The 14,984-nt window shown below is 45.4% G+C and overlaps 1 protein-coding gene across 3 annotated transcripts; it reads right to left on the bottom strand.

The window, feature by feature from the left end:
• Positions 1 to 1,376: 1,376 nt before the first annotated feature.
• Positions 1,377 to 12,790, bottom strand: LOC132780716 (phospholipase A and acyltransferase 4-like). 3 transcript variants are annotated; one of them, XM_067461879.1, is made up of 5 exons: positions 12,705 to 12,790; positions 8,418 to 8,505; positions 5,851 to 5,956; positions 4,463 to 4,725; positions 1,377 to 1,642 (listed from the first exon to the last, which is right to left on the bottom strand). In XM_067461879.1, exons 2-5 carry the CDS (start codon positions 8,460 to 8,462, stop codon positions 1,556 to 1,558), a joined length of 501 nt encoding a protein of 166 aa, XP_067317980.1. In that variant the 5' UTR covers positions 8,463 to 8,505; positions 12,705 to 12,790; the 3' UTR covers positions 1,377 to 1,555. The 3 variants fall into 3 exon arrangements, with proteins under 3 accessions (XP_067317980.1, XP_067317982.1, XP_067317981.1); XM_067461881.1 differs by lacking the exon at positions 12,705 to 12,790 and adding an exon at positions 8,771 to 8,879; XM_067461880.1 differs by lacking the exon at positions 12,705 to 12,790 and adding an exon at positions 8,677 to 8,752.
• Between the last annotated feature and the right edge of the window lie 2,194 nt (positions 12,791 to 14,984).

The following is a 14,984-nucleotide window of genomic DNA, read 5'->3' as shown; positions in this document are numbered from 1 at the left end:
CGTTTGGTGGGAGGATTCGCAGTCTGTTTCCAAAAAAGAAGAGAAAGACAGATGGAGAGATCTTCAGCCTTCTCTGCCATGGGGTTCCGAAGACCATGAGAAATATAGAGGCTGGATGGCCATCTGTCAGGGGTGATTTGAATGCAATATTCCTGCTTCTTGGCAGGGGGTTGGACTGGATGGCCCATGAGGTCTCTTCCAACTCTTTGATTCTATGATTCTATATGTTTTCTGATGGTCTTTGGCAACCCAACTGAACCCCCCCTCATGACCCCCCCAGGGGTCAAACAAGGTCAAACAAGGACATCTTCCCATACTTTGGAACAAAAATAAACTTTCTCTCTGGCTTCCTCTCTCTTTCTAGATCCAACGCTGGGGAATGTGTGTCCCAGTGTCAAGCACAAGCAGCTCTAGGATTCATCTACTGCAGTGCTTCTCAACCTGGGGGTCAGGACCCCTGCGGGGGTCACAAGGGGGTGTCAGAGGGGTCACCAAAGACCATCAGAAAACATAGTATTTTCTGTTAGTCATGGGAGTTCTGTGTGGGAAGTTTGGCCCAGTTCTCTTGTTGGTGGGGTTCAGAATGCTTTCATTGTAGGTGAACTATAAATCCCAGCAACTACAACTCCCAAATGTCAAAGTCTATTTTCCCCAAACTCCACCAGTGTTCACATTTGGAACTATTGAGTATCAGTGTCAAGTTTGGTCCAGATCCATCGTTGTTTGAGTCCACAAGGCTCTCTGGATGTAGGTGCACTACAACTCCTAAATGCAAGTTCAATGCCCACCAAACCCTTCCAGGATTTTCTGTTGGTCATTGGAGTTCTGTGTGTGGAGTTTGGTTCAATTGCATCATTGGTGGAGTTCAGAATGCTCTTTGCTTGTAGGTTAACTATAAATCCCAGCAACTACAACTCCCAAATGACAAAATCACTAGCCAACAATGTGATGCAGCGGCAAAAAAAGCCAATGGGATTTTGCCCTGCATTAGTAGGAGTCTAGTGTCTAGATCCAGGGAAGTCATGCTTCCCCTCTATTCTGCCTTGGTTAGACCACACCTGCAGGTTTGAATCCAGGGAGTGGGTGAGCTCCTGCTGTTAGCCCCAGCTTCTGCCAACCTAGCAGTTCAAAAACATGCAAGTGTGAGTAGATCAATAGGTACCGTTTCTGCGGGAAGGGAACAGCACTCCATGCAGTCATGCTGGCCAGATGACTTTGGAGGTGTCTATGGACAACACCGGCTCTTCCGCTTAGAAATGGAGATGAGCACCACTTCCCCAGAGTCGGAGAGTATCAAAGCAAGTACCATCACAGCACCATGAAGTAGTACTCCTTTGCTGAATCCAAACCACACAAAGCGAGAGATTTGATTTGTATTGATTTGGCACCTTTATTTGATATCTTTTTTGTGTTAAGAACTGGAGTCCTAGGCTCTGGAAACGCCAAAAGGATTCACATCAGAGTTGCATGGGAGGAAATCGGAGGAGCCGTGGTCATGTGGGGATGTGTCCGTCAGGCCTCTCTCTCAGAATCGACTCCAGAGTTGCTGATGTTACTACCTTCTTCCTAGAATTGCCATGAATACAGTCACAATGGCTCCAGCCGCCACTACAAGACCCCCTATGATTTTGGCCCAGAATGTCTGAGAGGGAGAAAAAGAGAGCGCCATTGGCTGTTAGTCACATGCATTTTTAACTCTGGCTGTGAGACGTAGTTTTGGTTTTTCATTTGGGGAAAAAAGGAGAGTACCTCAAAGGGTGAGAAGCACAAGACATAGAATCCTAGAGTTGGAAGAGATCCCAAAGGCCATCCACTCCAACCCAATTCTGCCAGGTGGGAAGGCACAACCCAAGCCCTCCTGACAGATGGCCATCTGACTTTTGTTTTAAAATCTCCAGAGATAGAGACTCCCCCCCCCCCCCCCCGCCGGCAGAATAATCCGCTGTCTAAAAGCACTAAAGATCAGGAAGTTCTACTTAATGTTTAGGTGGAATCTCTTTTCTTGCTGTTTGAACCCATGGCTCCATTGTGTCCTGTTCTCTGGAGAAGCAGGAAACAAGCTGACCTCTTTTTCCTCAACAGAAAATCCTTCTAAATATGTAAACATTGTTTTCATATCCCCTCAACTTTCTCTTTTCCAAGCTAAGTATCAACCACTCTGTTAGAAATATTAAAAATTAACTAGGTATTTTTAACTATACAATTGTGAGTCAAGCACTGAAAAGGTTGATACAATGACACAGTAAAGCTGTAGTTCAATATAAACAGGTGTGCCTGTAGCTTAGTCGCCGTCAGTCTGTGGGTGCCGTCAGTGTTAGCAAACCTCAGTGAGAGAGGCCTCTGTATGATAGGCCTCAGTCTGAGGTAGATCTCAGTCTGAGAGAGGTCTCAGTGGGAGAAGGGCCTCAGACTCTTGTCTTGTGTTAGCAGACCTCACTGAGAAAGGCCGGATAGGCCTCAGTCTGGCGTAGTCCTCAGTCTGAGAGAGGTCTCTGTGGGAGAAGGGCCTCAGTCTGTTAGTAGGCCTCAGTATGAGAAGGCCTCAGTGTTAGTTCACCTCAGTATGTGAGAGGTGTCAGTCTGAGAGAGCCTCAGTGTGAGAAGGCCTCAGTGGGAGAAAGGGCTCAGCATGAGAAGACCTCAGTGTTAGTTCACCTCAGTATGTGAGAGGTGTCAGTCTGAGAGAGCCTCAGTGTGAGAAGGCCTCAGTGGGAGAAAGGGCTCAGCATGAGAAGACCTCAGCGTTAGTTCACCTCAGTATGTGAGAGGTGTCAGTCTGAGAGAGGCCTCAGTGTGAGAAGGCCTCACTGGGAGAAAGGCCTCAGTGTGAGGCAGGCCTGTGTTAGTAGGCCTTGGTGTGAGTAGGCCTGGTATGTGAGAAAGTTCAGTGAGAGAAGAAGAACAAACCACAGACTACCTACTACAATGCATAAAGAGCAACACTCAAAAAGCAGGGGAATTCCCAGCAAGAATAAATCAGGGCCAGCTAACACCTCCCAACAAAGGATTTCCCCAGGTAGGAAGCAGCCAGGCTTTGTGTAACTTCAGTCTGGGAGAGTGAAGCTGTTTATCTGCATAAGAAAGAAGCCCAGCATGGAAGCAAAGAAGGAAGTGTAAAGAACTTTATTTGTGTTGTGGGAACCTTGTTCTTATAAATAGTGCAACCATGTTATTTTGCTATAAAAAAGCCTCCTATAGAAGAGTTAACATTGGTCTGTGTGTTTTTGTTCTTTTATCATCTTTGGGCTACTGGTTCTGGGTCGTGCTGCTGCTAAGTTACTCTGTTGTACATTGATGAGGAGGGTCTTTTGTTAATAAGCCCACTCCCCTAACACACTCCTCATAGGGATACATGGATTCCAGACCTTTGACTATTTTGGTGGCCTTTCTCTGGACTCCTCCCATCTGGTCTGTCTTTTTGAATTGACAGGAAATGTTGACAAGCTGGAATGTGTCCAGAGGAGGATGACTCAAAGGATCAAGGATCTAGAGAACAAGCCCTATGAGGAGTGGCTTAAAGAGCTGGGTATGCTTAGCCTGCAGAAGAGAAGGCTGAGAGGAGACATGATGAGGACCATGGAACAAGATGTTTAGGGAAGATAGAGAGGAGGGAACAAGCTTCTTTTCTGCTGTCCTGGAGACTATGGAACAATGGCCTCAAATGACAGGAAATGAGATTCCACCAGAACATTAGGATGAACTTCCTAACTGTGAGAGCTGTTCAGCAGTGGAACTCTCTCTCTGCCCCGAAGTGCAGTGGAGTCTCCTCCTTTGGAGGCTTTTAAACAGAGGCTGGATGGCCATCTGTTAGGGGTGCTTTGAATGAGATTTTCCTGCTTCTTGACAGAATGGGGTTGGACTGGGCGGCCCATGAGGTCTCTTCCAACTCTATGATTCTATGAAGGAAAGAGGGAGAAAGAATGGAAAAAAGAAAGGGAAGAAGGAAGGAAGGAAAGAAAGAAGAAAAGAAAGTTAAAAGGAAGAAAAGAGGGAAAGAAGGAAGGAAGGAAAGAGGGAATGAAGAAAGGAGGAAAGAAGGGAGGGAAGAAGGAAGGAGGAAAGGAAAAAGGGAAGAAGGAAGGAAGGAAAGAAAGAAGGAAAGAAAGATAAAAGGAAGAAAAGAGGGAAAGAAGGAAGGAAGGAAGGAAGGAAGGAAGGAAGGAAGGAAGGAAAGAGGGAATGAAGAAAAGAAGGGAGGGAAGAAGGAAGGAGGAAAAGAAAAAGGGAAGAAGGAAGGAAGGAAAAAGAGATGGAGGAGAGGAAAGGAAGGAAGAAAGGAAAGAAAGAGGCATAGAGTGGGAAGGAAGAAAGAGAAAATATGGGCATGAACAGAAAGGGAAGGAATTCAGCATTCAGAGAGCATGACACAGTAGTTTGAATTCACTTTAGGCAAGTCACACTCTATCAAGCTCAGAGGAAGATATTAATTTAACCCCCCTTTGGGGATGCCTGATCTACGTACTTGTTGACACTCTGGAGCTCCATAACACAGCCCTGTGGCAAAATGCTCGCAGTTGTTGGTGTAAACGTTGTAGTACTTCTTTGTCCCGACCATAGCTTCAGCTTTGCAGACAATCTCCTCTGGATCCCGGACGCCCGGAGTAGTTGTATTCCTCTTGATGATCTGGTAATTTTTTCCCACGTCGGAAATGCGGTCCTTCCTCACCTCTCCGTTTGAACCAGTAGCAGATGAAAGGTTAGAGCCTGAAAATCCTGGGTCCCCAGCTTAAGAAAGAAAGGGGGGAAAGAACATCACATTTAGGGGTTAAAATGGAATGGAAACAATGGAACTCAATTCAGAAAACCCAAGCTTATAAGTCAACTTCTGCACAATGAAGACAAAATATCCTGAAAATAATGCATACAGGGTACTACATAAGACCTCCCCTGAAAATAAGACCTACCCTGAAAATAAGACCTAACCGCAAAACATGACCTCCCTCAAAAATAAGACCTACCCTGAAAATAAGACCTAACTCCAAAATAAGACCTACTTTGAAAATAAGACCAAACTGCAGAATAAGACCTACTCTGAAAATATGACCTATCCCCAAAACAAGACCAACGACAAAAAAAGAAATACCCTGAAAATAAGAATGGGGGAAGAAGGAAGGAAGGAAGGAAGGAAGGAAGGAAGGAAGGAAGGAAGGAGGGAGGGAGGGAGGACGGGGAGGAATAAGGAAGGATAAAGGGAGGGAGAAAGGAAGGAAGCAAGGAATGAAGGAAGGAGGAAGGGAGAGAGAAAGAAAGGAAGGAAGGAAAGGAGGGAGGGAGGGAGAGAAAGAAGAAGGAAGGAAGGAAGGAGGAGGAGGAGGGGAGGGAGGGAAGGAGGATGGAAGGAAGTTAGGAAAAAGGGAGGGAGGAAGGAAGGAAGGAAGCAAGGAAGGAAGGGAGGGAGGGAGGGAGGGAGGGAAGAAAAGAGGAAGGAAGGGAGGAAGGAGGAGGAGGGGAGGGAGGGAAGGAGGATGGAAGGAAGCTAGGAAAAAGTGAGAAAGGAAGGAAGCAAGGAAGGAAGGGAGGCAGGAGGGAAGAAAGGAGGGAGGGAGGGAGGGAGGGAGGAAGGAAGGAAGGAAGGAAGGAAGGAAGGAAGGAAGGAAGGAAGGAAGGAGAAAGGGACAGAGGGAGGGAGGCTACAAGAGTCAGTGATGTATACTGGATCACAAATGATGCTCGAATCCCCACTCAGCCTAGGAAACCCACTGGTGAGCTTCCTCCCATTCAGGCGGGATCTACACTGCCTGCATGATATGGGACTAAATTGATCCTATACTGCAACTCGAACTGCACTATTTATCAGTGTAGATCCAACCTCAATCTTCCTTCAATGACTCAAAGTAGAGAAGTACTTACCTGTGAGGTGGACCACATGTTTCTTATCCACGGCCACGCCGTAATGCTTGTACACACGCCGAGGAAACACAACCATGTCTCCAGGCTCTGGTTCATTCTCTTCCTCCTACAAGATCAAACAAAGCCACTATAGGAGCTGTCTCAAACCGGGTGGAACTGGGGATGATGAAAGATGAGGAGGAGGAGGACAGCTACATTCCTAAATACTATTCAGACACTATGATTCCTGCTATCTTTTCTCAGGACCAAAATCCAAACCTCATACTTGTAAAGCAATATAATTAATGTACAGTACGAGGAGCATTCATTAAAGATATCCCCTGACCCACTTCTCATTATCTCAGGATGCTGAAACTGCACATGTGTAATGATATAAGTCCCTATAAGTTACGTACCAATTTAGAACTCAGAACTGACAAGAGTCTTGATTGTCCAGGTGCTGAAGTGGTGTGAGGTTTGAGAATGGACCCAGTGGAATACAGAGCAGCCCTCAAGTTCCTTTCCTTGAAAGGCCGAACACCAAAGGAGACGTTCAATGAGATGAAAGAGTTTATGGTGCGGATTCGCCATCATATGATGGAGTCAAGAACTGGCATCATCAATCCACATGTGGTTTGACTTTGGTGCAAACAGCTCCAATTCTAGGGCGACCCCACTCTGCTGTTGATGAACTCACAGTCCAGCAAATGGAGGTCACCATTTTGGAAAATTGCCACGTAACCATTTGCCCCCTAGCCCAAAATGTCAAGGTGAGTGTGGGGTCCATGGAAAAAATCACCCATGACCATCTTCACCTGCACAAGGTATCTGCTCCCTTGTTCCCCGGCTGCTCATGCCTTTCCAGAAGCAGGAATGAGTTGAATGCTCTCAGGCTGTATTGACAATGTTGTGCCATGGAAACCAGGACTTTTTCAACAGACTGATCACACAGGAAAAAAGCTGGGCCCATCACTCTGATCCCGAGACTAAAGTCTGGTCAATGCAATGGAAGCATCATGACTCACCGCCTCCAAAGAAAGCACGTGCCCAACTCTTGGCAGGCAAGGTCATGTTCAATATATTTTGGGACCAGCACAGAGTAATATTGATGGATGTCCTAGCAAAGGGGACCATGATTGCTGGAGCATACTAGGCTTCACTGCTGCAGAAATTGCAGGAGGCCATCAAAACCAAGAGACAATGTGGTATGCTCACCAAAGGTGAGCTTATTACAGGGAAAACCAGCTGATCCCTAATCCATCTAAAACACAGACATGTGCTTTTCACCTCAAGAACAAACAAGCAGTCCGAGCTCTGAGGATTACCTAGGAAGGAATCCCACTGGAGCATTGCAGCACATCCAAATATCTGGGAGTCACTCTGGACCGTGCCCTGACCTACAAGAAGCACTGCCTGAATATCAAGCAAAAAGTGGGCGCTAGAAATAATATCATACGAAAGCTGACTGGCACAACCTGGGGATCACAACCAGACACAGTGAAGACATCTGCCCTTGCGCTATGCTACTCTGCTGCTGAGTATGCATGCCCAGTGTGGAACACATCTCACCACGCTAAAACAGCTCTTAATGAGACATGCCGCATTATCATGGGGTGTCTGCGCCCTACACCACTGGAGAAATTACACTGCCAAACAGCTTTTCGCATCAAAGCATTCTTACTAATGAAGATGTGGAATCTCTTTTCCTGCCATTTAAACCCATGGCTCCATTGGATTCTAGTCTCTAAAGCAGTTGAAAACAAGCTCCTCCATGTGACTGCCTTTAAAATAATTAAACATACCTCTCATGTCCCTGGTGGCAAAATGTGCTGGGAGCATTGCTGACAGGTCGGTGATATCGAGCCGCTTTTAGGAGGATCTCCCCAATCGAGGAGATCCCGAGGACCGCACCAAAGAAGGTCCCTGAACCTTGGTGATTGGCAGTTCAAATTCAGGGGAGAGTGGCTGAGCTCCCTCTGTCAGCTCCAGCTCCCCATGCAGGGACATGAGAGAAGCCTCCACCAGGATGGTAAAAACATCAAACATCTGGGTGTCCCCTGGGCAACATCCTTGCAGACGGCCAATTCTCTCATAGTAGAAGCAACTTGCAGTTTCCCAAGTCACTCCTGATGTGAAAAAGTCCCCTTTTTGCATGGACTTTTGCATTTAACCCCAGTGGCGCAGTGGGTTAAACCCTTGTGCTGGCAGGACTGAAGACCGACAGGTTACAGGTTCGAATCCGGGGAGAGTGCGGATGAGCTCCCTCTATCAGCTCCAGCTCTTCTTGCAGAGACATGAGAGAAGCCTCCCACAAGGATAATAAAACATCAAAACATCCGGGCATCCCCTGTGCAACGTCCTTGCAGACGGCCAATTCCCTCACACCAGAAGCCACTTGCAGTTTCTCAAGTCACTCCTGACATGACAAAAAAATGGACTGAATGGCCTCTTGGGGTCCCTTCCAGCTCTGTGGTTCAATTCATGGGAGACAGCTGTGATGTCTATAAACAAACAAGGGAGCGGAAGAAAGGAAGAAACCTAGAATTTCACTGGGAGGAAATAGGTTTCCAAACAATCTTTCTGCTTACCAAATTGTTGTATCCCATGTCGCCATTGGTCCTTGCAGCCTCCATTCTGCTTTCAGTATTGTAGAGTATAGGGATGAAGAGGAGGAGGCTGAGACAACATTGCCGGGCAGCAGAATCAAAGGCAAAAAGAGAGGGGAGAAAAATATGAATGATCGAGTCCTGCAAACAAATTCTGCTTCCCAAGATGTCAGAACCTGGAAGCTATTTGGGATCAAGACACACTCACAATTAAGTTCTGGAAACAAAGTCTTTATTTTACCTTCTTGCCAGAAAGGGAAAAACAGTTCAAACGTTATCCTCCCCTTCCCTGGAAACTAAACTCCACCCTGCTCCAGGTCAGAATGTACTCTCACAGTTTCTACTTTCGGTCTCCAAAACACCGCCAGATCTTCTTCCTAGTCCTCTCTTTCGCCAACATGGCCTTCATGTCAGGATGAACTAAGCACCCACTTCCCATGGCTGCTTCTTCAGGCATCCTGACAAAAGCTGTTTTTGAAAAGCATTCCAAACAAAGTCACAAAAAATCCAAAGGAAATCCCCATGAGTAAGATTGCAGTGTGGCGTAATTGCAAAAATAACAAAGCAACCATGCTCAGAATGGATCACATTCCCTGACAAAACCTTCCTGATTCCCAGAATAGAAATACAATCCTGTAGAGCAATGTCTCTCAACCTTCCCAATGCCGCGGCCCCTTAATACAGTTCCCCATGTTGTGGTGACCCCCAATCATATTATTTTTGTTGATACTTCAAAACCGTCATTTTGCTAATGTTATGAATCGTGATGTAAATATCTGATATGCGGGATGTATTTTCATTCGTTGTTGTTGTTCATTCTTTCAGTCGTCTCCGACTCTTCGTGACCTCATGGACCAGCCCACGCCAGAGCTCCCTGTCGGCCGTCACCACCCCCAGCTTCTTCAAGGTCAGTCCAGTCACTTCAAGGATGCCATCCATCCATCTTGCCCTTGGTCGGCCCCTCTTCCTTTTGCCTTCCACTTTCCCCAGCATAATTGTCTTCTCCAGGCTTTCCTGTCTCCTCATGAGACAGGAAAGGACTTCAACTTTGTCTCTAGTCTCCTTCCCTCCAGTGAGCAGTCAGGCTTTATTTCCTGGAGGATGGACTGGTTGGATCTTCTCGCAGTCCAAGGCACTCTCAGCACTTTCCTCCAGCACCACAGCTCAAAAGCATCTCTCTTCCTCCGCTCAGCCTTCCCTAAGGTCCACCTCTCACATCCATAGGTTACTACAGGGAAGACCATGACCTTGACTAGGCGGATCTTTGTGGCCAGTCTGATGTCTCTACTCTTTACTATTTTATCGAGACTGGACATTGCTCTCCTCCCAAGAAGTAAGCGTCTTCTGATTTCCTGGCCACAGTCTGCATCTGCAGTCATCTTTGCGCCTAGAAATACAAAGTCTGTCACGGCCTCCACATTTTCTCCCTCTATTTCCCAGTTGTCAGTCATTCTTGTTGCCATAATCTTGGTTTTTTTTATGTTTAGCTGCAACCCGTCTTTTGCGCTTTCTTCTTTCACCTTGATTAGAAGGCTCCTCAGCTCCTCCTCGCTTTCGGCCATCAGAGTGGTGTCATCTGCATATCTGAGGTTGTTAATGTTTCTTCCAGCAATTTTTACCCCAGCTTTGCATTCATCAAGCCCCACACATCACTGGACCAAATTTGGCACAGGTACCCGAGATGCCCAAATTTGAGTACTAGTGGGGTTGGGAGGAATTAATTTTGTCATTTGGGAGTTGTAGCTGCTGGGATTTATAGTTCACCTACAATCAAAGAGCATTCTGAACTCCACCAACTATGGAATTGAACCAAACTTGGCACACAGACAGAGGCGGCCCTAGGTAATTTTCAACGGTAAGCAAACAGTATCCTCCCCCCCCCCCCCAACCAATCACTTATATATATTTTCTGTTCGTCGTGGGAGTTCTGTGTGCTATATTAGGTTCAATTCCATCACTGGTGGAGTTCAGAATGCTCTTTGATTGTAGGTGAACTATAAATCCCAAATGACAAAAATCAACTCCCAAATGACAAAAATCCTCGGACCCAGAGACGGCCCTAGGTAATTTTCAACGGTAAGCAAACAGTATCCCCCCCCCCCCCCAACCAATCACTGATATATATTTTCTGTTCGTCGTGGGAGTTCTGTGTGCCATATTTGGTTCAATTCCATCATTGGTGGAGTTCAGAATGCTCTTTGATTGTAGGTGAACTATACATCCCAGGAACTACAACTCGCATATGTCAAGGTCTATTTCCCCCCAAGAGCGCCTCAAGAGCGCCCCTGAGCAAAATCAACTATACTGCAAATGCTTACTTTGTGTAATGGGTTGAGCCCCCCCACCCCCCACCCTGCACACAGAACTACCATGACCAATAAAAAATACTGGTAGGGTTTGGTGGGCATTGACCTTGAGTTTTGGAGTTGTAGTTCACCTACATCCAGAGGGCACTGTGGACTCAATTATGGTTCTGGACCAAATTTGGCATGGATACTCAGTATACCCAAATGTGAACGCTGGTGGAGTTTGGGGAAAATAGGCTTGACATTTGGAAGTTGTAGTTGCTGAGATTTATAGTTCACCTACAATCAAAGAGCATTCTGAACCCCACCAATGATAGTATTGGGCCAGGCTTCCTACACAGAACCCCCAGTACCAACAGAAAATACTATGTTTACTGATGGTCTTTGGTGACACCCCCTTGCGACCCCCACAGATTTGTTATACAGAAATTTGTTTGCCTATGTGGTAGTTTAATTTATTGATATCAAGTTTAATTTACTGATGCTAGGTTTTTAATTTGATGTTAAGTTTTAATGCTACTTTTATGTGTGGGGTTTTTCTGGGATTTTATGTCAGTATCATCTGTTTTATATAGCTACTAGCCATCCCCTGCCACACATTGCTGTGGCCCAGTCTGTGTATATGTATTTTGTGTGTGCATATATCTGTGTATATATGTGTGTTTGCATATATATGTGTGTGTGTGTATGTGTGTATATATTTGTGTATTTGTGTGTTTATATGTGCACATGCATATTGTATATATGTGTTTATATATTTGTGTATATATGTTTACTTCTATATATGTGTGTGTATATCTGCGTGTGTATATATGTGTGTTTGTATATATATGTGTGTGTGTGTGTATAAATATATGTGTGTATATATTTGTGTGTTTATATGTGTACATGCATATTGTGTATATGTGTGTGCTTGTGTATATGTATATATTTGTGTGTATATGTGTATATGTATTTGTGTGTGTTTGCTCATATATATGTGTGTGTGTGTGTGTATGAATGTGTGCATGTGCATATGTATATGAGTGTATGTGTGTATGTATATATGGTGTATTTGTGAGTTTTTAAGTCTGCTCCACTGGGGTTTTGTGTGTGTGTGTTTATGGGTGATGGACACTCGTTGGACTGTTAGGTGTCTTGTGTCCAAATTTTGTGTCAATTCGTCCAGTGGTTTTTGAATTCTGCTAATCCCACAAACGAACATTACATTTTTATTTATATAGATTGAATGTTTGACATTGTTATGTTGGAATCCACCCTGAGTCCCCTTGGGGAGATAGGGCAGAATACAAATAAAGTTATTGTTGTTGTTGTTGTTGTTGTTGTTGTTGTTACTATTATCAACTCCCAGGTTGAGAAATGCTGCTGTAGAGTCTTGGAGAGATTAGGAACAGTACCAGATAAATAATACTTGATAGACCGAAAACTGAACTAACAATACAATAAATCTGAATGCTGTTAGGGTCCTAAAACACACAGAATGCTTTTCGCTCTCCATGGAGCATCCATCAACATATCAATCCCCTAAAACATCTATTCACCCACCCATTTACAACTGAATTTGGAAGTTATACACTTTAGTCATCTGAGTTCCTGGTGGTGCAATAGGTTAAATCCTTGTGCCGACAGGACTGCTGACCAAAAGGTCGGTGGTTCGAATCCAGGGAGCAGAGTGAGCTCCTGTCTGTCAGCTCCAGCTTCTCGTGCAGGGACATGAGAGAAGCCTCCCACAGGATGGTAAAACATCCAGGCATCTCCTGGGCAACGTTCTGGCAGGCGCCTAATTTTCTCACATCAGAAGCGACTGGCAGTTTCTCAAGTTGCTCCTAACACACACTAAAACAATCTGATTTCTCCCACCAAACATATACACACATATCTATACATTGTCATATATCTTTCCTTCAGGGAAATTCTGTATCTAGAATCAAAAGAGAGAGACTTCAAAGCAGGGGAGACTTACCACGAAGTTTTCACCAAGAAGGAAATGCGACTCTGCTGTTTGTTTGTCAAACAATGCTTTCTCAGGGAAAGGAAATGAGGTACAGACCAGGCTTCGAGGTGGGGCTTCTGTGCCTGATTTCTTGGAAATCAGTGGAGATCTGAGAACAGGTCTGAAGCCATGGGGGGGGGGGGGGGGGGAGTTCAATCCTACCCCCCCCCCCCCCCGACATCCTGAAAATTTTCTGGTTTATAAAAAACCTGGTTTACTCATGAATTTTAACTAGTTAACCAAATCCTTATGCGAAGTCCATGAGAAGTAAAAATTAGAGTCCCTCCTGAACTGCAAGCACAATTTAGTCACACTGTCATTACATACAGCAATAGCAGTATGCACCGGGATTGTGGCGCAGCTGGCTGAGTGTCAGCTGCATTAAGATCACTCTGACCAAAAGGTCATGATTTCGAAGCCAGCCCGGGTTGGAGTGGGTTTCCAACCAATTGTGTCTAGCCTGTTGTCGACCTTTGCAACCCGAAATACAGTTGCATCTGTCAAGAAGGAAAATTAGGTACCACCTTAAAGTGTGGGGAGGCTAAATTAACTGATTTATGAGGCCATAAAGAAGACTCCAGCAAAGCATTCCAGCGGGGAAGCATGTGGGGAATGCGGAAGTGCTTCATCAGCGTCGCAGATGGACGATGAAAGCGACAGCTCCCCTGGCGGCCAGAAAAAGTTAAATAGCCTCTGTGTATGTCTGTATATGTTTGTATGTCAAAATTGGCATTGAATGTTTGCCATATATGTGTACACTGTAATCCGCCCTGAGTCCCTTGCGGGGTGAGAAGGGCAGAATATAAAAGCTGTAAATAAATAAAATAAATGATTAATATAGTGGAAGCAATCAAGTTGGCCCACCCATAACTGGCAGGCAAAGCCCCTAAAGCATGGTGGTGGTGGTGATGGTAGGGTTATTTGAAGGCCCCCATGAAGTAGACCAGATTTGGTGGGGATGGTTGAGAGGGGCAGAACTGTAGGCGATTTAAGGCTGCTCCACCCCACATACTGTGCTCTTTGCTTCAGCGTAAGGTAGGAGACAGGTTCCTAATGGGGAGTTACGAGGGGTGTTCATGAAAGATTTCCCGTGACCTACTACTCTTTATCGCAGGATGCTGAAACTGCACATGTGTAATGATATAAGTCTCTATAGCAGTGGTTCTCAACCTTTCTTATGCCATGACCCCTAAATTAAGTTCCTTATGTTGTGGTGACCCCCAACCATATTTCCATTGCTACTTCATAACGGTAATTTTGGTACTGTTATGAATTGTAATGTAAGTATTTTAATATGCATGATGTATTTTCATTGTCACAAATTGAACATAATTAAAGCATAGTGATTAATCACAAAAACAATACGTTCGGGGGAGTATGGACAACAGATGATGGGATCTGCAGTACCTTCAACTAATGCAGCTCTGAATTCCACAGACCACTGAGACTCCCATGCGTTACAGACCTGGACCAAACTTGGCAAACACAACCCCAATGACCAATAGAAAATACTGGAGGGGATTGGGAAGAATTGACAGTGATTTACAGGAGATGTGGTTCACCTACATCCAGAGAGTACTGTGAACCCAAATGACAATGGATCTGGACAGAACTTCGCACAAATTCTCAATATGACCCAATTTGAAGACTGGCGGAGTGTGGGGAAAATAGATATTGACATTTTGGAGTTGCTGGGATGTATAGTTCCCCTGCTAACCAAGAACATTCTGAACTCCAGCAAGAATACAATTGAACCAAATTTGGCATGCAGAACTCCCATGACGAACAGAAAATACTGGAGAGGTTTGGGGAAAAAAGACCTTGGCATTTGGGAGTTGCTGGGATGTATAGCTCCCCTGCCAACCAAGAGCATTTTGAACTTAAACAATAATTAAAGTGGACGAAATATTCCTGATATACTGACATTTGATTACTGTAGGGCTTACTGCAGGAGCGCCTGGCTGTTTGGTTCGTACAGGGACGGCAGCCATTTTGGAGAGGCAGAGGTGGCGTGCCCAACCGAGGCGGCTTTGCGACCCCTGGAAAATGGCCCAGCGACCTCCCTGGGGGTTGCGACCCCCAGGTTGAGAACCGCTGCTCTATAGGTTACATGCCAATTTACAACTCCGAACGGATCATGGTCTTGATTGTCCAGGTGCTGAAGTGGTGTGAGGTTTGAGAATGGACCCAGTGGAAGACAGAGCAGCCCTCAAGTTGCTTTCCTTGAAAGGCCGAACACCAAAGGAGATG

This window comes from Anolis sagrei, chromosome Y (genome assembly GCF_037176765.1).
Source record: "Anolis sagrei isolate rAnoSag1 chromosome Y, rAnoSag1.mat, whole genome shotgun sequence".
NCBI lineage: Eukaryota > Metazoa > Chordata > Lepidosauria > Squamata > Dactyloidae > Anolis > Anolis sagrei.
This window is presented reverse-complemented; position numbering and strand designations above follow the sequence as displayed.